The 23,417-nt window shown below is 41.6% G+C and overlaps 1 protein-coding gene across 1 annotated transcript; it reads left to right on the top strand.

The window, feature by feature from the left end:
- Positions 1–248: 248 nt before the first annotated feature.
- LOC133999234 (FH1/FH2 domain-containing protein 1-like) lies at positions 249–19,424 on the top strand. Its single transcript, XM_062438457.1, has 4 exons — positions 249–449; positions 11,952–12,058; positions 13,661–13,725; positions 19,390–19,424. Exons 1-4 carry the CDS (start codon positions 285–287, stop codon positions 19,422–19,424), a joined length of 372 nt encoding a protein of 123 aa, XP_062294441.1. The 5' UTR covers positions 249–284.
- Positions 19,425–23,417: the final 3,993 nt, after the last annotated feature.

Genomic DNA, 23,417 nt, shown 5'->3' with positions numbered 1-23,417 from the left:
CTAGATTCTTCTTCTCTTTAGTTTTAGTTTAGTGACCTATAATAACCCTGGTTCATATCACCAGTGATTTATTTGAAGGTAAAAGAGAAAATAAAACACACACTTTTTCCTCTTCAGTCATTTTCTCATGTTTTATATCAACACGGCTCTTATTTTGAAGAAGAAGCTCCTCCCGGTTCCCGGTGTCTCCGGTAAAGCAGCGAGGCTCCGAGTCCAGTCAGTCACAGCGCTGCAGCGAGCAGCACAGCCGCTTCTCCCCGCAGCTCGGTGCCGGTCCGTCGGCCATGGCGTCCATCACCTGCCGCGTGCAGCACCTGGAGGACTCGGATCCGTTCATCTGCACGAACTTCCCGGAACCGCGCAGACCTCCGACGGTCAACGTGGAGCAGAACATCCCGCTCAGCGAGCAGATCTCCGGGATCCACAAGCTGCTGCAGGCGCCTCTAAAGGTGAGTCCATGGCTCCGATGCCACAGGTGTGTTTACCTGCGCGAGCGTTTACCTGTAGGAGGGTTAGTTAGGGTCAGGGTTAGTATTAATACTACAGTTTAAAGTATTTATACTACAGAGTCAAAGTATAAATACTAGGAGGAAAAGTAGAGTAAAAGTTGTAATACTACATAGTGAGAGTAAAACATTAACTTTAAAGTCATAAAAAAAGTAAAAGTACACAAGTTTAACAGCTAAATTTACTTAAATTATAAATACTACAGTTTAAAAGTATAAATACTACAGAGTTAAAGTAAAACATTAACTTTAAAGTCATAATAAAGTAAAAGTAAACAAGTTTAACAGCTACATTTACTTAAATTCTAAAAGTAAAAGTCTTAATTTTACTTTAATAATACTTTAATCTGCTTGTGATGAAGTATTTGTACTTTAACTCATTTAAGGATGTGGAACCGCTTTCAGCAGGTCTCAGAATATAACAGGTGACTAAATATAGTGTAACACCTGTCACACTGAAACAGGACTTTAAATGACTTTATGCTGGTGTTAAATGTTAGTGGTGAATGATTGAAGGTGAGAAGCTCCGGTAACTTTTCACTGAGATCATGAGACTGAACTACATTTAACAGTCTGGGAATTTATTGTTTTTGTTGCTTATTTGGTGGATAAATGTTTAAAAAGCTGTGAGAAAAGGTGAAATCTATCATCTAACTGCTCAACCACTAATAAATAATATCATCAACATGTGAAATACTCATTACTTAAGTTTTAAAGGTGTTTTAAGAGTTTAGTGTCTTTAAGGAATTAATAAATATATATTTAATAAGACATGATAGCAATAAACTCATGCAAGAAGATTAAAATAGTCTCAACAACCATTACATAAACTATAAACTGCAGTGCTGTTACGGAGCTTTGCAGGATATAAAGTTTATTTGACCTTATTAATTAATTTGGTGAACAAACATGTTTTCAGCCTCTGTGTTAAAATAACTTCTGAAGGTTTCTGAGAGTTTTTTCAGATCTGTTGCTCTTAAAAACTGCTTCATGTTCGGGTCCTGAGTGTTTCAGACTGTAGCAGCATCAGAAATGTTTCAGTCATATTTTTAGTGTTTTACTGTCAGAGCAGCAGAGTTTGGGTCGTACCAGGGGGGGAGTTCCGGTCCTCTGAAATGAGGCCAACCAGGAAGTAACTTAAAGCTGCATTCTATCAAAAGGCCACCAGGGGGCGACCGTTTTGGTGTCAAAAGGACTTCCGTCTCTATACAAGTCAATGGAGAATTCACCAACTTCTCACTTGATTTCTAACCTCAGTAAACGTTTTCAAAATGTGTTTATGGTCTCAATCGCTAGTTTAAAGCCTTCTTCAATGCAGTATGATGTTCATTTGGGACATTTTGGCCTCCCTGATTTTATATGTGACGATAAAGCAGGGTATGCATTAGGGCGTGGCTACGTCGTGATTGACAGGTTGATTGGTTCACAGGTTCAGGAGGGCGCCTCATGCTCCTCCTGATGCCCATATAAGTAGAATCCCTGTTTTTATTTTTCCCAGCATGCACCTGAAATTTTCAAGATGGCGCTGCTCAGATCCGATACTATTGGCCTCCGAGCAGCAGTCCACAAACCAATGGGTGACGTCACAGATGTTACGTCCATTATATATACAGTCTATGGTTCAGACTCTCATCACGCTGCAGCAGTTCAGAACTTCATTCACACATCGACTGATTTTAACTGTGAGAACAAGACAGAAACACAAACATCACAACTCAAAGTAGACAAACTGTACTCCGGTAGTTTTATTTTGCTTTTCCTCACTTCGTATCTCACATCTTTAAAGCTGTTAAACAAAACTGAACAGACTTCTATAACATTGTTGTGTTTAAAAAAGAGAGATCATCTTCTTTTCTTTATTGAACTCATTCTTCTCCTGCTCGCCTCCAGCAGAGATGATGAACGCTGCACTTTATCAAACACGAGTGATGATTATGTTGCTGTGTGTGGAAGTAGTTAGCTGTTTGTTTATAAAAGACAAAACGGGATGCGGTGGGAGACGGGTCTGAAATACAGGAGAAAACGGGAGTGTTGGCAGCTGTACAGTGCTGCATGATGTGGAGGAGGGACGGAAATACACATACACAGCTTTTTGCAGACTGTTTCTAAACAACGTTGCACAACGGAAAATGACAAAAAGTTTTGAGATCGTTTGGCCCCAAAATCGTAATCACAATCAAATTTCGATTAATTGTGCAGCCTTAATAGATGGATGGATGGATGAATGGATGGATGGATAGATAGATAGATGGATGGATGGATAGATAGATAGATGGATGGATGGATGGATAAATGGATGGATAGATGGCAACATACAGGACTAAAATCAATAAAGTGACTGAAGCTGACCCTGATCATTAAACAGTCACATGATCAGTTCTTCTAACAGTCATGTGTTTCTGAAGGATGATCAGAGGACCGAGACCAGCAGAGGCAGAGTTAGAAGCAGGCAACCGGAATTAATTTCACGATACCGGAAATACGTTGCTCCCAGGCGGGGAGTTCCGGTCCTCTGAAATGATGCCAACGCGGAAGTAACTTAAAACAACATTCTATCAAAAGGCCACCAGGGGGCGACCGTTTTGGTGTCAAAAGGACTTCCGTCTCTATACAAGTCAATGGAGAATTCACCAACTTCTCACTTGATTTCTAACCTCAGTAAACGTTTTCAAAATGTGTTTATGGTCTCAATCGCTAGTTTAAAGCCTTCTTCAATGCAGTATGATGTTCATTTGGGACATTTTGGCCTCCCTGATTTTATATGTGACGATAAAGCAGGGTATGCATTAGGGCGTGGCTACGTGGTGATTGACAGGTTGATTGGTTCACAGGTTCCGACTGCCTCCGAGCAGCAGTCCACAAACCAATGGGTGACGTCATGGATGTTACGTCCATTTCTTATATACAGTCTATGGTTGCTACCAAGCAAACCAATCACAGCGTTGCCTCGGCGCGTAGTTACATTTCTGGGGAGGAGCACGTCGGGTTCACGGCGCTCTGCATGAATCAGCCTTTACTCTTCCTCCTCAGAAGTCACATGATCACTGGAGAGTCTCCTCCCTGCAGAATGAGGAAGCTCAGAGTGAATCATCGGCATGGAGACGGGAGCAGGAACAGTCCGGCTTCCTGTTGTCTGAGTAACGATGCGTCCGTCGTCCTGTTTTCATGGTTTCTCCAAACAGGAAGTGAATGCAGCGCTGTGCTCATGCTTCAGAGTCTAACTCAGCATGAAGTCACAGAGCAGTGAGTCATTTTTCATCGTGGTTATCAGAAGGCTAAAGTACGAGCTGCAGATAAAGAGCTGCGTTACGTCACTGAACATGTTTCTGCATTATAAACACACAGTTTGCTGTTTGAAGGAAAAATGCAAAGATCATTACTCAGCAGTCTGTCATGTTTCATCCTTATCAAGCAGCTGCAGCCTGACGTTCTTCTTCACTTTTATTAACCCTTTACATTCTGTTCAGGGTCAAATTTAACCCATTTTTACATGTGAGAGCTGTAAAAACATCACATACACATTAAGTTTAACCAGACTTTTGCTAAAGTGACCCACAGTTTACACACATGGAGACAAAATGCTTCAATTTTTAAATTCTTCTGCAGCTGATACACATTTTTATATATGCAAATGTACAAATTTGGCAAAAAATCAGCATTAAAACATGTTTCTGTATTAATTATATTCTATAAAATGTTCTCCTGGACCATAAAATAGTGATAATTAATGTGTTTTTTCAATAATATTAATAAAATAGAAGGATTAATAAAGTCTATTAGTGACTGATGGGGAATAGATGAAAGTGTATTAGTGTGCAGACTGATTATAAGTCAGAATATGAGCAGTATTTGGAGGTTAACGTAGTTTTAAAGTCGAGCACCAGCTCCAGTCCGGCTGCTGCGGGGCGTTCAGAGTCCCTCGGGAATCTCCAGCATCAGATAAGGAGCATTGAGCGGCGCTCCCACCCGATTACATTCCTCCACTGACCCCCTAATTGTTCCCATCATGCTCTGCGGCTCGACCTGCAGGCCCAGATCAGCGGAGGAGATACCACTGATTCCTCAAAGTGGAATCAAACTTTAGGGGCATTCTTCTTGCCCTACTCCTCCTCCTCCTCCTCCTCCTCCTCCTCCTCCTGGATGTGTTTTGAGTGATTCTGGAGGAACAGGGTGGGACCTGTAAACAGCAGATAAGCTGGATGGATGGACGGATGTAATACTAACAGCAGAGTGTTGATAAGAGCTCAACTGGCTTTTCCTTCCTTGCTTCTTGTGGAGCTGCAGAATAAAAGCAGCCTTTAATAAAGCTGCTGTTCTTTAAATAGAAGCAGAGTCACAAACACATCGGCCTGTTTGGTTATTTAAAATTAAGTCATCAACGTGCTTCCTCTTTACTCTCCTGATGGGACCGGCTGTTACTTAATTATGATTTTAAAGGAACATTTTGACATGTATTTATTATGTTTAATCTCTCCTGATGTGACTGCATGTGTTAGAGGTGAGCAATGCATTCTGGGAGTCTTGTCAAAAAACAAATAGTAACATGACCATATATAGGTCTGCTGTGCTTTACTGCTTTTCTGTTATTTAAAGCCTGATGTGAGGCTTCAAAGCTTTGGCAGCTCTACAGCAGGCTTCAATGGGGGGAGGGGGGGGGGGGGTTATCAGGTGGGCTCCCTCCTTCATTGGTGTTTCTTTAGCCTAATATTCTGATTAGATTCGGTTTAGAAGCACAAACCAAATGAAAATGCTCCATGTAAACACCTCAATCAGAATAAACAGGCCCAAACCATTTCAGAGAGGAAGAATATTCCTTTTCCCAAACTGATCAAAGGTTAAATGTTATCATGTAAACACTGAAACGGAAAGTTGTCTCAATGCTTTCTCTCTGATGAATGAAAGAAGCGTCATCACAAAGTTTTGCCTCCATGTGAACCATAGACTGTAAATAATAAATGGACGTAACATCCGTGACGTCACCCATTGGTTTGTGGACTGCTGCTCGGAGGCCAATAGTATCGGATCTGAGCAGCGCCATCTTGAAAATTTCAGGTGCATGCTGGGAAAATAAAAACAGGGATTCTACTTATATGGGCATCAGGAGGAGCATGAGGCGCCCTCCTGAACCTGTGAACCAATCAACCTGTCAATCACCACGTAGCCACGCCCTAATGCATACCCTGCTTTATCGTCACATATAAAATCAGGGAGGCCAAAATGTCCCAAATGAACATCATACTGCATTGAAGAAGGCTTTAAACTAGCGATTGAGACCATAAACACATTTTGAAAACGTTTACTGAGGTTAGAAATCAAGTGAGAAGTTGGTGAATTCTCCATTGACTTGTATAGAGACGGAAGTCCTTTTGACACCAAAACGGTCGCCCCCTGGTGGCCTTTTGATAGAATGCAGTTTTAAGTTACTTCCTGGTTGGCCTCATTTCAGAGGACCAGAACTCCCCGCCTGATCTGAACAAACAATGAAAACATATTGTGGTCACATTTAAAAGATTCATATATTAAACATTGTGTAAAATGTTGTCAATCAGCAGCTTCTGTGTGAAGTAATCTGTGGAAAAAACAGACATAATATTGTTAAAATTGCTAATTTTTCTTAAAACATCTCAGGCTGTTCATCTGTTCTGTAAATAGATGGTTTATTATAGTAAAGTTTATTATAGTAAAGTTTATTATAGTAAAGTTTATTATAGTAAAGTTTATTATAGTAAAGTTATATCATATATATTATTTTTATGTTATTATGTGATGGTTTTACTGGTCTGGCCCAGGCAGCTTAGACAGTTTATACCAGGAGCTCTGAGTGTATATAAACTACATTATGACATCATGAACATCAGAGGAGCTACTTTATATTTTGCAGGTGATGAACTCGAGTTATGATGTCACAGTTTGTTTTGGTCCACTCAGCTGTTTGTTTTAAATGTTGAAGTTATTTTAAGACACTTGACGACTTTTTAGACTTCTTTCCAAAATCCCCTTAAAGTAGTTTATTCATGTGTACTACGAGTATAATTATTTTATACTGAAACTGAGGCAGTATACTTGAAGTTTACTTTTTATATACTTAAGAATAGTATAGTCAAGTATACTTGACTTATACTGAAAAGTCTAAGACTAAGAACATTAATACTAAGATTTACACTTATACTTTAACCCTCCTGTTGTCCTCGAGTCAAGGAAAGAAGGGAGGAAGGAAAGGAGGGAAGGAAGGACGGACAGAAGAAAAGGAGGGAAAGAAGGAAGAAGGAAGGGAGGGAGAAAGGAAGGAAGGAAAGAAGGAAAAGAGGGAAGAAGGAAGGAAAGAAGGAGGGAAAGAAGGAAAATAGGGAAGGAGGAAGGAAGGAAAGAAGGAAAAGAGGGAGGAAGGAAAGGCGGGAAGGAAGGGCGGACAGAAGAAAAGGAGGGAAAGAAGGAAGGAGGAAGGGAGGGAGGAAGGAAGGAAGGAAAGAAGGAAAAGAGGGAAGAAGGAAGGAAAGAAGGAGGGAGGAAGGAAGGAAAGAAGGAGGGAAAGAAGGAAAATAGGGAAGGAGGAAGGAAGGAAAGAAGGAAAAGAGGGAGGAAGGAAAGGCGGGAAGGAAGGGCGGACAGAAGAAAAGGAGGGAAAGAAGGAAGGAGGAAGGGAGGGAGAAAGGAAGGAAGGAAAGAAGGAAAAGAGGGAAGAAGGAAGGAAAGAAGGAGGGAGGAAGGAAGGAAAGAAGGAGGGAAAGAAGGAAAATAGGGAAGGAGGAAGGAAGGAAAGAAGGAAAGGCGGGAAGGAAGGGCGGACAGAAGAAAAGGAGGGAAAGAAGGAAGGAGGAAGGGAGGGAGAAAGGAAGGAAGGAAGGAAAGAAGGAAGAAGGAAAGAAGGAAAAGAGGGAGGAAGGAGAAAGGAAGGAGGGAAGGAGGGAGGGAGGAAGGAAGTAAGAAGGAAGGAAAGGAGGGAGGAAGGAAGGAGGGGAGGAAGGGAGGATGAAAAGAAGGAAGGGAGGACCTTATAAAGTCTACTTTTATAAACTTAAAAATGTTCCAATTTAGTCCGAAGAGATATTAAATTAGTAAACTTTGTAGTACAGTACCAGTACCTGGTCCGTAGTATACTTACTATACTTACACTCAAGCATACTTAATAAAATGAACTTCTAGTATACTACTGTTTGCTAAGGGGCTGTAGTCGCATCTCCAGTCGCTTCACACACAGAGCAGGTCTAGACTGATCCAACATTCCCACACAGCAGGAAAAACTCTCTTTAAACGGGAAGAAACGTCCAGAACCGAACTCTAGGTGGGAGAACCTCAGCTGACCGGTTGGGTTGAGAGAGAGAAAGGAAAGGCTGATGACCTGTGTGTGTTTCATTGGGCTCGTTAGGTTGTATCCTTGGTTGCTAAGGCGGTTGCTAAGGTGTTTCCATGTGTTGTTGACACTGTCCACTCCCATAAATAAGACGTGATTCAGCTCCAACGTGTGCGGATGGATGTGAGGAGGTGAGATGATGATGATGATGATGCTGTAGAAGATGAAGAAGCTTCTCTGAGGCTTCAACACACTGAGTTTGTCTCATTAAGAGGAAATATTCCAAAATGAGTCTGTTGAGTGTTTTGTGGCTCAGGAAGGAAGTCCGAGGAGAAAATAGGACGTTTTGTGTGACAGAGACTAAGTTTAGAGGACATCCGCCTGCATTCAGACTGAAGGAAGCCCTGCAGGGACAAACACAGAGGCACCGAGCAGCTGCTGGGTCGCAGCATTATTAAGCTCTCTGTGTCTCTTTTGTCTTTTTACTGGATCTGATTCTCAATCTGGACTCATCAGGTTTCATGTCTCACCTGCTGCTCCACCTGACTGAACCCAGACTCTGCTGCTGAGACTGAAACGTATAAAGAAAAGTTTAAGACTAAAAACATTAATACTAAGACTTATGCTTATACTTTAACCCTTCTGTTGTTCTTGAGTCAAGGGAGGAAGGAAGGAAGGAAAGGAGGAAGGAAGGGAGGGAAGAAGGAAGGAAAGGAGGAAGGAAGGGAGGGAGGAAGAAGGAAGGAAAGGAGGAAGGAAGGGATGAAGAAGGAGGGAAGAAAAGGAGGGAAGGAGGAAGGAAGGAAGGAAAGGAGGAAGGAAGGGATGAAGAAGGAAGGGAAGGAAGGAAGAAAAGGAGGGAGAAAGGAAGGAAGGAAAGAAAAGAGGGAGGGAGGAAGGAAGGAAAGGAGGAAGGAAGGGATGAAGAAGGAAGGGAAGGAGGGAAGAAAAGGAGGGAGAAAGGAAGGAAGGAAGGAAAGAAAAGAGGGAGGGATGAAGGAAGGAAAGGAGGAAGGAAGGGAGGGAGGGAAGAAAAGGAAGGAAGGAAGGAAGGAAAGAAAAGAGGGAGGGAGGAAGGAAGGAAAGGAGGAAGAAAGGAAGGGAGGGAAGAAGGAAGGAAAGGAGGAAGGAAGGAAGGAAGGAAGGAGGCTTCAAGTTACCTTCAGTCTGTTTTCACAGTAAATAAAGTAGTTTATCTCTGACATTAAACCAGAGGATCAGTATCAGCTCTGTTAGTGATGATCTGCTTCCTGTTAACAGGCTGGATGTAAAGAGTCCTGCAGAGTAAACAGAGTGACTGAGAGACGCCCAGAGAGGACTGCTGCCGTTATTGTTGCTGTAGAAGAAGAATGTGGCAGTGCAGGTCTGCAGCGTGTTGTGCAGCTCGCTATCAGCATCAGACCTGACTCCAGCTTCATACCTGATCATGACTCACATGCACAGCTGCAGCTCTCTGTGCCAGTCCGCCTGACTGCACCGCTATTAATAGACTGAAAACATTCAGAGCTGGACTCACACACACACACACACACACACACACACACACACACACACACACACGCATGCGCACGCACACACACACACACACACACACACACACACACACACACACACACACACACACACACTGCGGTACAGCCTGCAGTCAGTCAGTCTGCTGCAGTCAGTCAGTCAGTCAGTCAGTCAGTCTGCTGCAGTCAGTCAGTCTGCTGCAGTCAGTCAGTCTGCTGCAGTCAGTCAGTCAGTCAGTCAGTCAGTCTGCTGCAGTCAGTCAGTCAGTCTGCTGCAGTCAGTCAGTCTGCTGCAGTCAGTCTGCTGCAGTCAGTCAGTCAGTCTGCTGCAGTCAGTAAGCAGGAGCAGCCTGACCAATCATCAGCATTCATTGATAATTGATCAGTTAATCAGAAGGTTGAAACATGAATGGAAGCAGCAGCCATGTTGGTTCAGACTGGAGATGAAAAGTCTTCATATCATAATGTAGAAATACTCTTTATTATTCCTGAGAGGTTAATGTGGTTTAATCAGGTGACAAACACAGCAGAGAAGAAACTCCTCACTGAGTAACAGTGCAGATTTATCTCTGAATGTGTTGAAGTGGAACAAATAATATAAATAACACTCAAAGTAAAGTAGCTCAAAATACAGACTGTTCAGGATCAGGACCGGACCGAGAGTGAAAGGGTGAAAGTGACATGTAGTATAAAAGCAGTTTATAAGCATTAATCCATGAATCATTGACCATCAGTTAGTCATCATCCTGATCCAGGTGATTGATCCAGTATCAGACTGATATCAGTATCATTGTGTCTGCAGTGATTCATTGTTCAGTAAACTGTTATGATGATTATTGATGATATGACAGAGTTAGTTATATTTCCCTTTGTTTTAAATCTGATTATCTGTCATTAAATAAACTTTCATACGACTGCAGCTGATAGTGAAGCTGTCACAGTGTGATGTCATCATGTCAGCTGGTCTATGACACACTGCTAATGCTCACCATAGTGTTCATATGTTACTGTCTGCAGCTGCTGAAGAGTGACGGACTTCTGATAATAAGATCTCAGTTCACATCTAAATATAAAACTTTTATATTCAGTATGTTGGCAGATATCTTCATCTTCATCTTCATCTTCATCGTCTATTCATGGCTTCATATTTCCTCCCTCACTTTATGTGAAGGTTTAACGTGTTGACATAGAAATATAAAATATGTTAAATAAATAAAGACGACCTCATCAGCAGAACCGGTTCAGTCGGTTGTGTTTGTTTGATTTTAACCCTGAAACTGCCGAAGCCTGCATAGTAACACACACACACACACACACACACACACACACACACACACACACACACACACACACACACACACACACACACACACACACACACACACACACACACAGGGTTAGGGTAAGCAGTGCCTCTAGCGTATGTGAGGCTGAGGCAGACTCAACTTCTCTGCTGCGTGTGTAATGAATGCAAACAGTTTAGGAGGTTCGTGCATGCGTAGTCTGTTCTCACGCTGTCTTTATGGGCATCATTGAGGCAAAACCATAGACTGTTTATATAATGGACGTAACATCTGTGACATCTGGGTTTGTGGAGTGCTGCTCGGAGGATCTGAGCAGCGCCATCTTGAACATTTCACAAATGAATGAGAAGGCTTTAACCCTCCTGTTGTCCTCGAGTCAAGGGAGGAAGGAAGGAAGGAAAGAGGGACAGAGGAAAGAAGGAAGGGAAGAAGGTAGGAAGGAAGAAAGGAAGGAAGGAGGGAAGGAAAGAAGGAGGGAGGGAGGAAGGAAGGACAGAAGGTAGGAAGGAAGAAAGGAAGGAAGGGAAGAAGGTAGGAAGGAAGAAAGGAAGGAAGGAAGGAAGGAAGGAAAGAAGGACAGAGGAAAGAATGAAGGGAAGAAGGTAGGAAGGAAGAAAGGAAGGAAGGAGGGAAGGAAAGAAGGAAGGGAGGAAAGAGAGGAGGAGTGAGGAAGGAAGGAAGGGAGGAGGGAGAAAGGAAAAGAGGAAGGGAAGAAAGAAGGAACAGTCAAAACAGACGGGGTCAGTTTGACCCGGGAGGACGACAGGAAGGTTAAACTAGCGATTGAGACCATAAACACATTTTGAAAACGTTTACTGAGGTTAGAAATCAAGTGAGAAGTTGGTGAATTCTCCATTGACTTGTATAGAGACGGAAGTCCTTTTGACACCAAAACGGTCGCCCCCTGGTGGCCTTTTGATAGAATGCAGCTTTAAGTTACTCCTTTAAGTTAGTCCTCAGTGGGTTGGCTTCCTGTTGTTGAGCTACAGGTGATGTCTTGTTGTGCTCTTGTCTTTGGGTGCTCCTGTGCTGTAAATCCTGTAGAAATGCAGGTGAATGTATGTCTCAGAAAATGAATAGGCAGTAATCGTGAGCGCTATAATCCGCTGATGTCAGTAACTAGCTACATTTCTGACAGCTGCATCTTGACTGACTCTCAGTGGTCTTAATATTGAGTTCTACATAATATATATGTTTGTATGCGATTTAAGCTCTGGCTGATCCTGCCTACCCAGCCATGGACCTCACTGCACCTTACTGATAGTCACACACACACACACACACAGAGTATAAGTTGTGTATTAATGTGTATTATTGTCTGTGTATCTCTGTGTCTCAGTTGGAGGAGTGCACCCTTCAGTTGTCTCCTAATGGAAACTATCTGGACCTCGACTCGTCTCTGTTGGAGCAGAGAGACGAACTGGAGAGCTTCTATGAAGACGTGAAGTAAGAACACCTGTCTCACCTCTCACCTGTCTCACCTCTCACCTGGTTCAGGTGTTATATGTTTAAACGTATAAACGTGTTTATAAATGAATAACTACTGGTGCATTTAAATAAACTAGTGTTTAATAGAAAAGTGTTTGTCCCAGTTAAACCCTCCAAAATAAACTGACTGATACACAGTACTCTGCACACTGACTACCAGTTATTGGTTATTATGTGTGTGTGTGTGTGTGTGTGTGTGTGTGTGTGTGTGTGTGTGTGTGTTACTGTGTGTGTGTGTTACTGTGTGTGTTACTGTGTGTGTTACTGTGTGTGTGTGTGTGTTACTGTGTGTGTTACTGTGTGTGTTACTGTGTGTGTTACTGTGTGTGTTACTGTGTGTGTTACTGTGTGTGTGTTACTGTGTGTGTGTTACTGTGTGTGTGTGTGTTCCCAGCTGAGTATAAAAACAGTGCAGACGTCATTTGAAACCTGGAAAGAGTGTGTGTGTGTGTGTGTATATGTGTGTGTGTATATGTGTGTATATGTGTGTATGTGTGTGTGTGTATATGTGTGTATATGTGTATATGTGTATGTGTGTGTGTGTGTGATGACGACGTCTCTGTGAATCTCACAGCGGCTCCTTTTTTTAGCCTTTAAACAAACACAAACTCTCTTTCCTTTCTTTCTTCCTATTTCTATTTTCCTTCCCCCTCTTCCTTCACTTTCTCCTCCTCCTCCTTCTTCTTTCCCTCTCTCATTCTTTCCATACCTCCGTGCAGTCGATGTTTCCGTGCTCTGATCCCAGCACGCTGCTGCTGCTGCTGGAGCTTTATGTGGAAACTGAGCAGCTCTGAGATCATCTATCAATATATTGATCATTCAGATGATTAGTGGAGAGTTTGGTTAATTAATAGAATGTTTCTGAGGAATTATCAGCGTTACTGTTACTTCAATCAATCAATTGATACAGCAGCTTCCTCCTCCTCTTCTTCCTCCACTTCCTCCTCCTCTTCCTCTTCCTCTTCCTCCTCTTCCTCCTCTTCCTCCTCCAGCTCTGCTCTAACTGACCATTGACTGCAGCTCAAGTTAAACTGACTTCATAATAAACATAATAATGAGATAATTTAAGGAGTCTCTGCAGCAGTTTAACGTTCTCACAGTGTTAGTCTGCTCACTGAGTCTAAACTGGTTCTACTGGTTCTACTGGTCACTTTGTCTCTGTGGACTAATAAAGATTTAAATGCTCCTCTGAGATTAAAGCTCAGTCTGAACATTTACTCACTTTAATCCCTGTGAGACCTGTCTGTCTGTCTCTCTGTCTCTCTCTCTCTCTCTCTCTCTCTCTCTCTCTCTCTCTCTCTCTCTCTCTCTCTGTCTCTCTCTCTGTCTCTCTCTCTGTCTCTCTCTCTCTCTCTCTGTCTCTCTCTCTCTCTCTCTCTCTCTCTCTCTCTGTCTCTGCCTGTCTCTCTCTCTCTCTCTCTCTCTCTCTGCCTGTCTCACTGACTGTGTCTCTCTCTCTCTCTCTCTCTCTCTCTCTCTCTCTCTCTCTCTCTCTCTCTCTCTCTCTCTCTCTCTCTCTCTGACTGTCTCACTGACTGTCTCTCTCTCTTGTCTCCACAGTAAAGGAAAGAAGCCGATCCTGATCTTGAGGACTCAGCTGTCTGTTCGAGTTCACTCCATTCTGGGTAATTATCTCTTCTTTATTCTTTCTTTCCATCTCTCCGTCTCTCCTCTCAGATGATGAGTCAGGGGAAAGTCTTTACTTTCACCACAGTGATGTATTTCTGGGAGGATTTCCTCTCTGACTCAGTCTGCTCCTCACATCACAAACATCTCTCTCTCTTTAGTGACTCTTTGTTTTTGGGTTGATTATTTGCAGAGCAGCAGTTTGACTCCTCATACAGTAGAGTTTTTTTTCTCAGCTCTGCAGACCTGAAGCTTTAAACTGAGAGGTGAAGCTTTAAACTGAGACGTGAAGCTTTAAACTCAGACGTGAAGCTTTAAACTGAGACGTGAAGCTTTAAACTGAGACGTGAAGCTTTAAACTCAGACGTGAAGCTTTAAACTGAGACGTGAAGCTTTAAACTGAGACGTGAAGCTTTAAACTCAGACCTGACGCTTTAAACTCAGACGTGAAGCTTTAAACTCAGACGTGAAGTTTTAAACTGAGACGTGAAGTTTTAAACTGAGACGTGGAGCTTTAAACTGAGACGTGAAGCTTTAAACTGAGACGTGAAGCTTTAAACTCAGACGTGAAGCTTTAAACTGAGACGTGAAGCTTTAAACTCAGACGTGAAGCTTTAAACTCAGACATGAAGCTTTAAACTGAGACGTGGAGCTTTAAACTCAGACGTGAAGCTTTAAACTCAGACGTGAAGCTTTAAACTCAGACGTGAAGCTTTAAACTCAGACGTGAAGCTTTAAACTGAGACGTGAAGCTTTAAACTGAGACGTGAAGTTTTAAACTCAGACGTGAAGCTTTAAACTGAGACGTGAAGCTTTAAACTGAGACGTGAAGCTTTAAACTCTGACCTGAAGCTTTAAACTCAGACGTGAAGCTTTAAACTGAGACGTGGAGCTTTAAACTCAGACGTGAAGCTTTAAACTGAGACGTGAAGCTTTAAACTCAGACGTGAAGCTTTAAACTGAGACCTGAAGCTTTAAACTCAGACCTGAAGCTTTAAACTCGGACGTGAAGCTTTAAACTGAGACTTGAAGCTTTAAACTGAGACGTGAAGCTTTAAACTGAGACGTGAAGCTTTAAACTCAGACGTGGAGCTTTAAACTCAGACGTGAAGCTTTAAACTGAGACTTGAAGCTTTAAACTGAGACGTGAAGCTTTAAACTGAGACGTGAAGCTTTAAACTGAGACGTGAAGCTTTAAACTCAGACTTGAAGCTTTAAACTGAGACGTGAAGCTTTAAACTGAGACGTGGAGCTTTAAACTGAGACCTGAAGCTTTAAACTGAGACGTGAAGCTTTCAACTCGGATGTGAAGCTTTAAACTGAGACGTGAAGCTTTAAACTGAGACTTGAAGCTTTAAACTGAGACGTGGAGCTTTAAACTCAGACGTGAATCTTTAAACTCAGACGTGAATCTTTAAACTCAGACGTGAAGCTTTAAACTGTGAACTGAAGCTTTAAACTCAGACGTGAAGCTTTAAACTGAGACCTGAAGCTTTAAACTAAGACGTGAAGCTTTAAACTCAGACGTGGAGCTTTAAACTGAGACTTGAAGCTTTAAACTCAGACGTGAAGCTTTAAACTCAGACGTGAAGCTTTAAAATGAGACGTGAAGCTTTAAACTCAGACGTGAAGCTTTAAACTCAGACGTGAAGCTTTAAACTGAGACCTGAAGCTTTAAACTGAGACGTGGAGCTTTAAACTCAGACGTGAAGCTTTAAACTGAGACCTGAAGCTTTAAACTGAGACCTGAAGCTTTAAACTCAGACGTGAAGCTTTAAACTCAGACTTGAAGCTTTAAACTGAGGCGTGAAGCTTTAAACTGAGACGTGGAGCTTTAAACTGAGACGTGAAGCTTTAAACTGAGGCGTGAAACTTTAAACTGAGACGTGAAGCTTTAAACTGAGACGTGAAGCTTTACCTCCTGAGCGGCTGTGGCTCAGGAGGTAGAGCGGTCGTCCACCAATTGGAAGATTGGCAGTTCGATTCCCGGCTCCTCCAGTCCACATGTCGATGTGTCCTTGGGCAAGACACTTAACCCCAAATTGCTCCCGTTGCTGTGCCAACGGTGTATGAATGTGTATGAATGATTAGCTTTCCCTGATGTGCAGGTTGGCACCCTGCGTGGTAGCTCCTGCCATCAGTGTATGAATGTGTGTGAATGGGGTGAATGAAATGTATTGTAAAGCGCTTTGAGTGGTCGAAAAGACTAGAAAGGCGCTATATAAGTACAGGCCATTTACCATTTTTACCATTTAAACTCAGACGTGAAGCTTTAAACTGAGACGTGAAGCTTTAAACTCAGACGTGGAGCTTTAAACTCAGACGTGAAGCTTTAAACTGAGACGTGAAACTTTAAACTGAGACTTGAAGCTTTAAACTGAGACGTGAAGCTTTAAACTGAGACCTGAAGCTTTAAACTGAGACTTGAAGCTTTAAACTGAGACGTGAAGCTTTAAACTGAGACGTGAAGCTTTAAACTGAGACTTGAAGCTTTAAACTCAGACGTGAAGCTTTAAACTGAGACGTGAAGCTTTAAACTGAGACGTGAAGCTTTAAACTCAGACTTGAAGCTTTAAACTGAGACCTGGAATTTAAAATCAGACTTGAAGCTTTAAACTCGGACGTGAAGCTTTAAACTGAGACGTGAAGCTTTAAACTGAGACGTGAAGCTTTAAACTGAGACTTGAAGCTTTAAACTGAGACCTGAAGCTTTGAACTGAGACGTGAAGCTTTAAACTCAGACGTGAAGCTTTAAACTCAGACGTGAAGCTTTAAACTGAGACTTGGAGCTTTAAACTCAGACGTGAAGCTTTAAACTGAGACTTGGAGCTTTAAACTCAGACGTGAAGCTTTAAACTCAGACGTGAAGCTTTAAACTGAGACTTGGAGCTTTAAACTCAGACCTGAAGCTTTAAACTGAGACGTGAAGCTTTAAACTGAGACGTGAAGCTTTAAACTGAGACGTGAAGCTTTAAACTCAGACGTGAAGCTTTAAACTCGGACGTGAAGCTTTAAACTCAGACGTGGAGCTTTAAACTGAGACCTGAAGCTTTAAACTCAGACGTGAAGCTTTAAACTGAGACGTGGAGCTTTAAACTGAGATGTGAAGCTTTAAACTGAGACGTGAAGCTTTAAACTGAGACGTGGAGCTTTAAACTGAGACGTGAAGCTTTAAACTGAGACGTGAAGCTTTAAACTCAGACGTGGAGCTTTAAACTGAGATGTGAAGCTTTAAACTGAGACGTGAAGCTTTAAACTGAGACGTGGAGCTTTAAACTCAGACGTGAAGCTTTAAACTCAGACGTGAAGCTTTAATCTGAGACGTGAAGCTTTAAACTGAGACGTGAAGCTTTAAACTCAGACGTGAAGCTTTAAACTCAGACGTGAAGCTTTAAACTCAGACGTGAAGCTTTAAACTGAGACGTGAAGCTTTAAATTCAGACTTGAAGCTTTAAACTCAGACGTGAAGCTTTAAACTGAGACGTGGAGCTTAAAACTCAGACGTGAAGCTTTAAACTGAGACGTGAAGCTTTAAATTCAGACTTGAAGCTTTAAACTCAGACGTGAAGCTTTAAACTCAGACGTGAAGCTTTAAACTGAGACGTGAAGCTTTAAATTCAGACTTGAAGCTTTAAACTCAGACGTGAAGCTTTAAACTGAGACGTGGAGCTTAAAACTCAGACGTGAAGCTTTAAACTGAGACGTGAAGCTTTAAACTGAGACGTGAAGCTTTAAACTGAGACGTGAAGCTTTAAACTGAGACCTGAAGCTTTAAACTCAGACATGAAGCTTTAAACTCAGACATGAAGCTTTAACCTGAGACGTGACGCTTTAAACTGAGACGTGAAGCTTTAAACTGAGACGTGAAGCTTTAAACTGAGACGTGGAGCTTTAAACTCAGACGTGAAGCTTTAAACTGAGACGTGAAGCTTTAAACTCAGACGTGAAGCTTTAAACTCAGACCTGAAGCTTTAAACTCAGACGTGAAGCTTTAAACTGAGACTTGAAGCTTTAAACTGAGACGTGAAGCTTTAAACTCAGACGTGAAGCTTTAAACTCAGACCTGAAGCTTTAAACTCAGACGTGAAACTTTAAACTGAGACGTGAAGCTTTAAACTGAGACGTGAAGCTTTAAACTCAGACGTGAAGCTTTAAACTCAGACCTGAAGCTTTAAACTCAGACGTGAAGCTTTAAACTCAGACGTGAAGCTTTAAACTGAGACGTGAAGCTTTAAATTCAGACTTGAAGCTTTAAACTCAGACGTGAAGCTTTAAACTGAGACGTGGAGCTTAAAACTCAGACGTGAAGCTTTAAACTGAGACGTGAAGCTTTAAATTCAGACTTGAAGCTTTAAACTCAGACGTGAAGCTTTAAACTCAGACGTGAAGCTTTAAACTGAGACGTGAAGCTTTAAATTCAGACTTGAAGCTTTAAACTCAGACGTGAAGCTTTAAACTGAGACGTGGAGCTTAAAACTCAGACGTGAAGCTTTAAACTGAGACGTGAAGCTTTAAACTGAGACGTGAAGCTTTAAACTGAGACGTGAAGCTTTAAACTGAGACCTGAAGCTTTAAACTCAGACATGAAGCTTTAAACTCAGACATGAAGCTTTAACCTGAGACGTGACGCTTTAAACTGAGACGTGAAGCTTTAAACTGAGACGTGAAGCTTTAAACTGAGACGTGGAGCTTTAAACTCAGACGTGAAGCTTTAAACTGAGACGTGAAGCTTTAAACTCAGACGTGAAGCTTTAAACTCAGACCTGAAGCTTTAAACTCAGACGTGAAGCTTTAAACTGAGACTTGAAGCTTTAAACTGAGACGTGAAGCTTTAAACTCAGACGTGAAGCTTTAAACTCAGACCTGAAGCTTTAAACTCAGACGTGAAACTTTAAACTGAGACGTGAAGCTTTAAACTGAGACGTGAAGCTTTAAACTCAGACCTGAAGCTTTAAACTCAGACCTGAAGCTTTAAACTCAGACGTGAATCTTTAAATTGAGACTTGAAGCTTTAAACTCAGACGTGAAGCTTTAAACTCAGACCTGAAGCTTTAAACTCAGACGTGAAACTTTAAACTGAGACGTGAAGCTTTAAACTGAGACTTGAAGCTTTAAACTCAGACGAGAAGCTTTAAACTGAGACCTGAAGCTTTTAACTCAGACGTGAAGCTTTAAACTGAGACGTGAAGCTTTAAACTGAGACTTGAAGCTTTAAACTCAGACGTGAAGCTTTAAACTGAGACGTGAAGCTTTAAACTGAGACGTGAAGCTTTAAACTGAGACGTGAAGCTTTAAACTCAGACGTGAAACTTTAAACTGAGACCTGAAGCTTTAAACTCAGACGTGAAGCTTTAAACTGAGACGTGAAGCTTTAAACTGAGACTTGAAGCTTTAAACTCAGACGTGAAGCTTTAAACTGAGACGTGAAGCTTTAAACTGAGACGTGGAGCTTTAAACTCAGACGTGGAGCTTTAAACTCAGACGTGAAGCTTTAAACTCAGACCTGAAGATTTAAACTCAGACGTGTCCTCAGCTGTTAGAGGACGAGGAACTGCAGCCTCTCCGTATAAATGTGTGTTTATATAAAGTATCTTGGTGTTAGCTGCACAGCGACTGTCTCAGTTTAACAGCTTTAACCTGTGAATGTGTGTTAATGTGTTCAGCTGGTTTCCACACTGGTTTCTGTAGAAACAGATGAAACAGTTCCAGAGTAAATGTGACGAGTCTGAACGTGATGATGAGACGCTGAGATCAATGATGAATAAAACATTTAACAGTAAGGCTCTCAGGTTGCATTGCTCATTATTCTGGAGGAGACATGAAACATTAGTGCAACAGGACAACAGGTGTCAGCTGATCCACCTACGTTTGCTTGGAAGTGTCTTAAACAACATGAGGAAGTGATTCAATCAGTCTTAATGCTGGCAAGGAAAGCCATCATGGTGCAATGGGCAGGAGACGACGCTCCCTCTGTTTTATATGGAAATCTGATATCTGAGGTCGTGACATTACATCAATGGGAGGATTCATACTTTAGACTGAACATCTGGAACTGAACTGACTGGACATTACGGGAATCTGACCTGTGTGTGTTTCACTAGACTGACTTTCATATTGTTTGTGCTTCTTTCTCTTATGGTCCGGTCAGTAAACTTGAGAAAATTGTAATTTTGCAATTTGATTTTTTTGTATGCTTTTGGAAAATTGAATAAAAGTTTCTAAAAAAACCCAGAACAGTAAAAACAGGAAACATTACAAATAAAAGAACCCAATTATGATAAAAATGAAACAAAATACAGAAAAAGAGAAAGAAAACAAAAAGCTCAACAGCTACACAACCAGAGGAGAACCTGCATGTGCAATGTGACGAGTCTGAACGTGATGATGAGTCACTGAGATCAATGATGAAGAAAAACATACTGAATAATCTCAACTGCTCAGGAAACATTCATGTTTTACTCTGAAATACTGTCAGACCTCTGACCTCTGACCCCTGACATGATGTCATGCTGCAGGCGGCGATCACATGACCTGCGTCTGTCAATCTGAGACACAGATAACTTTATCAGGTTTTCACACTGAGATGTTAATAAATATACATTTTATTAGATAGTTTATAATGTTTCTGTGAAGCAGAGAAACACACACCTGCTGACTAGTGATGTCACAGCAGAGACAGGTCTGTGATTGGCTGACGCAGCGTTGGGCTTGATGATGTCACAGCAGAGACAGGTCTGTGATTGGCTGACGCAGCGTTGGGCTTGATGATGTCACAGCAGAGACAGGTCTGTGATTGGCTGACGCAGCGTCGGGCTTGATGATGTCACAGCAGAGACAGGTCTGTGATTGGCTGACGCAGCGTCGGGCTTGATGATGTCACAGCAGAGACAGGTCTGTGATTGGCTGACGCAGCGTCGGTCTTGATGATGTCACAGCAGAGACAGGTCTGTGATTGGCTGACGCAGCGTCTGGCTTGATGATGTCACAGCAGAGACAGGTCTGTGATTGGCTGACGCAGCGTTGGGCTTGATGATGTCACAGCAGAGACAGGTCTGTGATTGGCTGACGCAGCGTCGGGCTTGATGATGTCACAGCAGAGACAGGTCTGTGATTGGCTGACGCAGCGTCGGGCTTGATGATGTCACAGCAGAGACAGGTCTGTGATTGGCTGACGCAGCGTCGGGCTTGATGATGTCACACTGCAGCAGAAGTTAAACCTCTAAATAAACATATTATAATATATATTCATATATTTAATAAGGATTCTTTAGATCTGATTGTTTTAAAGCAGAGTGATGAAGATGAAGTTAAATTAAACTAAGTAACCTTAGTAACCCCCCGCCCCCCCCCCTCACTTCCTGTCACTGTAATAAAAGCACAAATATAAAAATAGATGAATAAATAAATGAAGCTCTGTGTGAAGCTGTTAGTGAAACAAGATCTGCTCTGTTCACTCTCTTCCTCTACTGCTTCTTCTTCTTCTACTGCTTCTTCTTCTTCTGCTTCTTCTTCTTCTGCTTCTTCTTCTTCTGCTTCTTCTTCTTCTGCTTCTTCTTCTTCAGGTTTTAGTTTTATTATGATTTGGTTTCATCTTGACACAGTTCAAGATGAAACTTGAACTCTGTAATCTAAAGAGAGGAAATCACATCCTGGTTTATTCTGGACAGTTACAGAGCGGCTGGAGAAACCCTGAATATTATTATTATTATTATTATTATTGGGCTCTGGTTTGTTTCTCAGAGGGATTTATAATGTCTGGTAGAAAACAGCCAGAGACTAACAGCCTCTAAACATCCAGCAGGTTTAACAGTTTAACAGCTGTGAGGAAATAAATCAGATCATGTTTACAGCTGACGGCTCTAAATAAAGGTCAGACTGATCTCATCTGACTGTTATTATAAACATTATATCATATTTATACTGTAAACAATCATTTAATAATGGTTAACTGAGTAACGGTTAAATATAATATATCAGTAACAATCACAGTAAAGTGATTCATTAGATTTTCATCATGTGAACAGAAACATTTAATAACTTCTCTTCATCTAAAATCATCTTATTATTATTCACATGCATTTATTTAAACAGGAAGTCATATTGAGATTAAATCCTTTTATGCAAGTGAGACCTGACTAAGTGATGTATTGAATTTTCTCTTCGGCACTAAAAGCTAATCTGCTGCTTGTCTGACTGTGAGCTGCTTCTTCTTCTGTGGTGGTTTAATCAGCTGATATTCATGCAGCAGCAGTTTCTCTTCCTCTGTGAGTTAAATGTAGAGCTGCAGGATAATAAGGACTAAAGATCACATCTCCTTATTAAAGACAAATATATTCACACTTGTCTTAAAGTTAAAGTGAAGCATTGAAAACATGCTTAAACTAAACAGAAGAATAATAACACTCATTATAAGTTAGAGGAAGGGCTCGGAGGAATGTACGTTAGAAGTCAAATGCATCGTTATGCTGCAACATTAAGGGCCTGATTTACTAAGATCCCAAATAAAGTACTAAATAACGTGCACAGTGCAATAGATTTCATGGTTTCGTTTACGTGCATTTTGCAGCTGATCTACTAGAATAACTGTAAATGAAAACAGGAGCAACAGGAGCAGACAGCAGTATTCAAATGAGGGTTTTGTGATCAGGTTCTAGTGGAAGAGGTTAACTAATATATTGAGTTATAACAAAAACTAATATTACCAGAAAAACCCACATATGGAGAGTATTAGAGACAAAGTCAATGTTAGTAAAACCTAAAATATTAACACAGGTGATGTTAAGTTAGCACGTTTCTACACACGCAGACCTTTAGTTAATCAGGCCCTGAGAGTTTATATCTATTAAACATGTCCTTATTGGATTTATTAAACCTCTTAAACATCTGTTTCTGCATGTGTTTCTATAATAACTAAACTAACACACACACACACACACACACACATCACACACACACACAAACACACACACACACACACACACACACACACACACACACACACACACCTCCACTCTACCTGCAGCTCACACACACACACACACACCACACAAACACACACACACACACAAACACACACACATACACACACACACCACACACACACACACACACACACCTCCACTCTACCTGCAGCTCACACACACACACACACACACACACACACAAAACACACACACACACACAAACACACACACATACACACACACACACACACACACAGCACACACACACACACACACACACACACACCTCCACTCTACCTGCAGCTCACACACACACACACACACACACACACACAAACACACACACACACACACAACACACACACATACACACACACACACACACACACACACACACACCTCCACTCTACCTGCAGCTCACACACACACACACACACACACACACACACACACACACACACACACACACACTGAATGTGAACCTTTCTGCTGCTTTAGTTGCTTCACTTTAAATCTTCTTTATTTCCATCTGGACAATAAATCATCTCTGATCCTCTTCTGAGACATGTGGAAGTCTGTTATTGATCAGCAGACACAAGACGCTGAATCACATCAATAAAACATTATTCTGATTGTTTCACTAATAAACATCAGCTCTCCTCTCTTCATTCTCTCATATCTAGATATAAACATGGATCTATGGTTCAGAGCTGAGTGTTATCGTGCTG

The sequence above is a fragment of the Scomber scombrus genome, chromosome 1 (assembly GCF_963691925.1).
Source record: "Scomber scombrus chromosome 1, fScoSco1.1, whole genome shotgun sequence".
Taxonomy (NCBI): domain Eukaryota; kingdom Metazoa; phylum Chordata; class Actinopteri; order Scombriformes; family Scombridae; genus Scomber; species Scomber scombrus.
Note: the sequence above shows the minus strand (reverse complement) of the source record. Positions and strands in the feature narration are given on the sequence as shown.